We start from the raw sequence: 7304 nt of genomic DNA, 5'->3' as shown, positions 1-7304 counted from the left end.
TCTTTAAAATTCATCTGGTGAATCATAAAATATTTTACTAGCAGACATTTTCATCAATTTTATTTAATTTGTAAAAAGTTTGAGCTGAAGACTCCTATAGAAAATAATAATATGTTCTAGAGATCCCCGTCAGCTGCTGTCACAATGGTATCAGGACATTTACCCTCCGGACACTTACAACAGTTAGTACTGTCAACCAAGAGTTTTGAAACAATAATCAAAATATAAGAGCGTCATGAACACATTAATTATATTACAACCTGAATTGTGTTCATGTTCTGTTGAAAAGTGTTGTAAATGTCCTGGGGGTTATTGTCCTAGAGTCATCACAACAGCGTCATTCAGTATGTGCTGATTGCTGATTTCGAGCGTTTTTGTTGTAACCCAGGCCGGCTTGGACGGTCATTTTGAATCTGAGCAGGACAAAAATGTTGGACAATGAAAGAGGACAAACCAGTGATGATATTGTGAGAGTTTCATCGAGTTATGTTGGGCGGTTCATGAGATATGTTAACAAAAGTTCAGCTTTTAAAGTAATTTTAAAGTAATTTGAGTACTCTCCAATCATTCCTACTGGATTTCTTAGGGTCTTTGTTGGCTTACTATGTTTCCACGGTAACTCAAATGCCACACATCACATTGCTGTTTGATAATAATAATAATAATAATAATAATAATAATAATAATAATAATAATAATAATAATAATAATAATGATGATGTGCTATGGCCTGAGGCCAGTTGTTTTGCATAGGACTGTGCTGTTGCAGGTGTATGATTTGCTGGTCCTGCTGTGTTGTGTCAACTCTGGGATTGGCTGGTCTCTCCTGGCTCCTCGTGGTGGACCTCCCCTACAGTCGGATTGGATTATTAGACTTCTGCTCCTCCAGTCACAGAAGACACTCCTCTACATAAGCTCTGCTCTTCTGTAAATCAGGGTGTCTGTGATTGGATTGAGCTGTTTTGTGTGAGGGTCTTATGAAGTAAACGTTTAGTATTTCTGCCAGGTCTAATTTTGTGACCAGAGGGTTAAACTTGAAGTCTGTTTTTGTGTTCTTTGTTAAACAAACTGTGTGGGTTACTGAGAGCAGAGACTCAAAAGCTTACTTGGAGGCTTTGTTTTTGTTGTTTGAATAGTTTTCTTGGGTTTAAGGCTCAAAGCTTTGCCTATTTTGCTTAACAGAAGTGTTTTATCTTGGAGTCTTGTTCACGAATGAGGGAAGAATGGAGCGGCAGAGCAACAGGTGGATTGGTGYTGCGTCTGCAGTGATGTGGGCGCTGTACCGGTCTGTCGTGGTGAAGAGGGAGCTGAGCCAGAAGGCGAAGCTCTCGATTTATGGGTCGGTCTACGTTCCTACCCTCATCTTTGTTCACGAGCTTTGGGTATTGACCAAAAGAACAGGACTGCGGACACAAGTGGCTGGAGAGAGGGAAGTCTGGGTCTCTCTGCTTAGGCTGCTGCACCCACGACTCGACCCCAGATAAGAGGAAGAAAATGGATGGACGGACGGATAACTGTTTTATTTCATGTTCCAGCTACTGTGGTTCACTATTCAAAGTAGTGTAATTTTGTTTTCTTAAGCTGGTGCAGCAATACTTGTTCTTGGTATACGTTTTGTTTTGTTATTTACTCATTGGTAATTTATACTTTTGGGAGTTCCCTCTTTTTGTTCAAATTTAGTTTGTTTATTTCGAAGCTGGCCACAATAAATCAATTTACATCTTTAAACAAATCTGCATCTGGCTTTAATGTGACTTCCCCTTTTCCTGGCTGAGCCGGGTCATAACAAATAATAATAATGACAACTACGTAGATGGTGGGGCTGACTGTTGTTTGAGGAAATTAAGATCAAATAAACTGGGCAAAATGTCTTCCTTCAAGAAGATGTCTTTCCTCCTCCCAGACGTCTCTGTAAGGAGCTGTGTCCAGGCAGGGAAGCAAAGCTGAACAATTAAAGACATCATGCCATCTATGAACAAAACCAGACCACCTCCCTGATTTATTGGGATGATATTTTCAGGTTCCTTGTGGTCTCCCTCAACCAACAGTGACAACATTATGTATATGAGTCCCCTCAAACCCTAGACTGGCCGCTGGCAGGGTGTATAGGTTCTCTTGCAGCTAAATGTAAATCCCTCAGGTTCAGAGGGAATCGTGTTTAAATTGTAGAGTTTGTTCCTCATGCACAAGAATCACTTCCTCTTAGCTCCATGCAGAGGCAGCAGCTGTCCATCACGTCACTTCAGTGTTTCTTCTAACTTCTGGCCTCGACACAGGTACAGTATGATGTGGGACTGATACCTGAACCATCACTACTCTGTCTCAAGTATCTTCAAATGCAAAAATATGTTCTCTGCTCAAACTTTCTAATCTTTTTTCTGTACGCACTCATCAAGACAGTCTGTTTTTGTTTGCTTTTAATTTTATTGAAAATTATTACACCTGTACTCGCCTCTGTCTTTTTATATTCAGTGTCTGAAGTTCTCTCTGGACTTCAGTTCTCTCTGGACTTTAGACTTCAGTTCTCTCTGGACCTCAGTTCTCTCTGGACTTCAGTTCTCTCTGGACTTTAGACTTCAGTTCTCTCTGGACCTCAGTTCTCTCTGGACTTCAGTTCTCTCTGGACTTTAGACTTCAGTTCTCTCTGGACTTCAGTTCTCTCTGGACTTCAGTTTTCTTTGGACTTCAGTTCTCTCCAGACTTCCTCCATATTACAGCTTGTCTAATCTGTGGTCCACCTTGGGTTTGCCTGACCGGACAAAAATCTTTCATCAAACAACTGAAAATAGGGGGACTGCAAGACTTCAGTCTCATGGGGAACCAACTCAGACCAGTTACCTTTTTTATTTATGTATTTTTCCAAATTTGACTGCTTTGCAGTCAAAGGATATATTTAGATATCTGGAGGTCTTGTACATGGATGTTGGTAGGATGAGGTGGGAGATGAATCATCTATAGTGATGAAGACGTTACTTTACTCTGTTGTGGTGAAGAAGGAGTTGAGCTGAAAGGTAAAGCTTTTGATTTACTGCTCCATCTACATTCAGACCCTGACCTGTGGTCATGAAGTGTGGATCAAGCCTGGAACAATAGAATAGTAGATCAATAAGACAGTGAGTAGAACTGCTGCTACTTCTCCTCAACAAAAGGAGTCAGCTGAGGTGGTTCAGGCACCTGTGTGCCTCCTTGGTGGCTCCCTTTGAAGGAATGTCATCCTGGAAGGACACCATCCATTTTTGGAGAAATGATATCTTCTCTGGCTTGGGAACATCTCTGGGTCCTCAGGAGGAACTGCAGAGTGCTGCTAAAGAGTAGGATGCCTGGGTTTCCCTCCTGGATCTTATGCCTGTCTCCACAAACCAACCATGGATGGATGGATGGATGGATGGATGGATGGATGGATGGATGGATTGATTTCAAAAGCACATGATGTTCTGCATACATTATCCTAATCTGAGACCACAGCTGTAGAGCAGGAAATGAAAAATCAGGGTTGAATCTTTGCCTCAATCCAAGGAGTGGAAGTACTGTATGTAGGAGTCTACTGAACAGGTGGTATTGTTAAAAATACTTTATTGAAGTGCATTTGTCTTCCATACATTTTTCGTGATGTAACTTTTTCCACAATTTTTGTGCTATTTTAACCATTCTTATATYAAACCATTCAGCTCATTCAGAACCTACTATGACTTTTTGTATTTCTGCWATTTTAACTTTTTGAAATATTTAGATTTTCTGGCCCCTTTTTTCTCATTGAACATGAATAGTTTCTTTTTACTTTTTACTGCTCATTTTATCAGTTTTCTAATTATATTTTTTCAGCTTGTTTGTGCTATTTTCAGCTCCTCTCAGCTGCTTTCTGTTCATTTCATTTTTTTCTGTCTGTTCATGTTCTGTTTAGCTGTTTTACTGCTAATTTGAGCTTTTTTTTAGTTACATTCACATTTGAGTTCATTTCAGTTGTTTTCAGCTTAATTTAGCAAATGTGCTCTTTTCGCTTTAATTACAGTATTTTTCTGCTTTTCAGCTAAATTTCATCTTTTTTCTGCTAGTTTCAGCTTTTTTTAGCTACTTTACAACTGATTTCAGCTTTTTGTTGGCAGTCACACTCAATTTTCACAGGAAATGTAGTTTCTCTAGTTGTGTTTATTTTKGGGTCATTATTTTATAATGACAGACCAAGGGTCAGTGACTCTGCAGATCTAACAATAAGAATCAGGTAATCCTRTTCCTCAGAGCTGAAGGACAACACAACGAAGGGCTGAAGCTCCAGCTCGTCTTTCTGATTTGGAAGATGGACCAACACTTTAGCAACAATCGTAACCATTTAAATGATTGACACTGTTATCTCGCCTCTTTGAGGTTCATTACAAACTGTAAGGCAATGACTCATCTCTGTGAGTTGTACTCAAGTTTAGACGGGCCTCAGGCCACCAGAAGGCTCTRCCATTGGTTTACATTCATATACATTATGTGGAGTTCTTCCCTCTTATAYTTCTTATCAAACAGAGAGGTTCTGGTTCTGTTTGATGCTTTCTGTTCCATTTGCCTGGACTGAATTGGAAAAAAAAAATTTTGTCCATTCTGCACCTTCTACATGGAATACACTACAGAAAGATTGGAAACTAAGTTTATTTAAATCCAAACTGAAAGGACTCGAGACTAACTCTATGACCTTCACCTSTTCTTTATTTGTTTTAATTATTTAATGTTTCTTTATTTGCTGTTTGGTTGTGTTACTGTGAAATGTAACAGTTGTATTTGCTGCTGCCATCTTGACCAGGCCTCTCTTGAACGAGGTTTTAAACTTTAATGGGACTTCCTAATAAAATAAAGAATAAATCACACATCTTCAGTCAGTGTAGATTTGTTCTGTGCTCTTGGTTAGTGACACATCTCCACACCGACAGCCCGCTCAAAGGGTTTCCCTCTTCCACACCTTTAGGGGTAGCGTGTTTAGGAGCATTACAAGTTTTACTCACGCAATGTAGTCAGCGATGACCACAGGTTTGGGGATGTGTCCTGCTGGGATGTGGCCTCTGAGAATCTCTGGTTCAGCTGTGTTCAGAGGAGCGTTGGAAATGTTCATGAGATCAGGATGAATGGTGGGGAGGGGGGTCTGCTCCGAGGTCCGAGAACCTACATCCAGCTGCCACAGATCCAGCCACACTTTTAACACCAAAAACCACACTCAGATTGTAAAAGTCCAAACTGCTGGTACTTACTACAGCCAGAGGCACTGATGAGCCGATGGTCCTCATCTGAGGAGGAAGAAGAAACTGATATCAAACATCTCATCACATTTTAGTTAGAATGTTTTTTACTCTTTAATGGCATCAGTGTGTCGATATACTGAAAAAGATTTTGATGCAGTTGTGTGAATACTGATCAACTTCACACAAATGATTTCCTGTTTTTATTGTTTCTTCCCTTTATTTCAGTCTAAGTACTTCTGCACACTTTGTATTGAGTCATCACACAGGCTCATGTAGGAGATGGGTGCTGTGATTGTGTTTTGTTACTTTGATACTTTTAAATATATTTATTAATAAATCCTTCAAATGTAGTTCTTTTAAACTTATTTAAATATTTGCTCAATTGTATTACACTTTTAGCATTTAGCTATTATTCTGCTGCTTATACAGTAGCTTTCACCTAGGCTTTGTTGCATTTAGCTTTTAGCTTACATTTTGTTACTTTTAGTTTTAGTTAGCTTAATAATACTTTCAGCTTTTAAGTATTTAGTCCCTGTTCTGCCATGCTTGGCTAGCCTTTTGCTACTTTCAGATTTAGTGTGTTGCAACGTTAACCAAGCCTTTTGCTACATTAAGCTTTTAGACAACTTTCTGTTGCTTTTAGTTTTTAGCTAATGTTCTGCTTCTTTTAACATTAACAGCTCAAGCTCCTTCCCTCCAGGTTTTATTTTTCAACCACTTTGTGTATAAATGCTGCTGTATAAATAAAGTTAAACTGATTTGGGTTGAGCCGTGAATGTTTTCTGAATAACTGATTGACTTGTTTTTTAAACTAAAATAGCTTTGGGACTCTGATGATCAAACGACTTGTGTAACATTTGAGTTGTGACAGTAAAAGCTTTGTTTGTTGTGTTAATAAGGACATTTGAAAAGTGTTGGAGAGGTGAGCAGCGGTTTGAGCTCCGGCTGCAACATCTGATGCTCCTCGTCTTGTTCCTCCATCAGTGCTGGAGAAATATTAAAAATATACCAAGASACACCAGCAGTAACTCAGATTGTTTTGAGAGAGAATTTGTTACACAGATTCTTCTGAACAACAGCAGGATGGATCAGTGGTTAGTGCTGATGTCTCACAGCTGGTCCTGGGTTGGATCCCTGGTTTGGACCTGAGGTGGAGTTTTTATTCTCCTTGTGTTAGTCTACCTTCAGGACCTTTGAAAAGGAGATCTGTGATGTCAGTGGGATTTGCCTGGTTAACTAAAGGTTATAAAAGTGTTTAGAAGGTCAAGTGAGCAAGCCTCTGCAGGTCCACATGAGTGTGGTCAACCAATCTAATGACCCTTTTCCACTAGTGCCTCTATCACACGGTTCACCTTGGCTCCCCACGGTTTCAAGGCTTTTCCACTAGTGAGGATTTGTAGAACCAGCTTGTTTTTCAGAACRTACTTCACTGTGGTTCCAATACCGTGCTGGACTGAAAACACAACGCCATTGATTGGTTAGTGGGTTGAGTCACTGGTTGCATCACAAGAGCWACTSTAACAACAACCAGATCCACCATTTGCAACAACAACACAACCATTGTTGTTTAGTGTATCTTTTCAGGTCTTCTACTATGTTTAATGGTGGCTGGCAAATAGCTTAATGGAGCATAACCACCAGCGTGTGGCATCAATTTTCCAACTCTGGGACCATCCAACTTTACAATGAACCCACCCACTGGAGCTGTTACTGAAGTGTAATGGAAAACCACCTGAACCGTGCTGAAGAGCCATGTGGAACTGTGGAGAAAGGCCTACTGTATATAACAGCCACAGCCCAGATCAGAGCCTATCTGAGTCTGTACTAGAACTGGGCAAAATCGTATCCTGTGCAATTCATCATCAGAAAAACTTTAATCTATTATTTTTTTGGCAYTTGACAATTAATATGATTACTGGAGATTTTCCTGGYCAGTCCAATCAATGCTCCTCTTTGCTTCAAATATAATAGTGATGTGGATAAATTTTTAATCCTACACCAATATTAAATATGACAACAGACTACAAAAGAACATTTCAAACCACACAAAATAACACCAACATCATGTGATTATCTCAAGTATGGGGG

At 39.7% G+C, this 7304-nt stretch overlaps 1 protein-coding gene across 1 annotated transcript in view; it reads right to left on the bottom strand.

Moving 5' to 3' along the window:
• The window catches only part of marveld2b (MARVEL domain containing 2b), a 16856-nt gene that overhangs the window by 5922 nt on the left and 3630 nt on the right, over nt 1-7304 (bottom strand). The window contains exons 3-4 of the mRNA XM_014027677.1: nt 5226-5261; nt 4983-5149 (exon numbers count right to left, since the gene is read on the bottom strand). Coding sequence (XP_013883131.1) covers nt 4983-5149; nt 5226-5261 — 203 coding nt within the window. The remainder of the gene's footprint in view (nt 1-4982; nt 5150-5225; nt 5262-7304) is intronic.

This window comes from Austrofundulus limnaeus, unplaced genomic scaffold (assembly GCF_001266775.1).
Source record: "Austrofundulus limnaeus strain Quisiro unplaced genomic scaffold, Austrofundulus_limnaeus-1.0 Scaffold672, whole genome shotgun sequence".
Taxonomy (NCBI): Eukaryota; Metazoa; Chordata; class Actinopteri; order Cyprinodontiformes; family Rivulidae; genus Austrofundulus; species Austrofundulus limnaeus.
The sequence above is the reverse complement of the archived record's forward strand: the minus strand, read 5'-3'. Positions and strand labels throughout refer to the sequence as shown.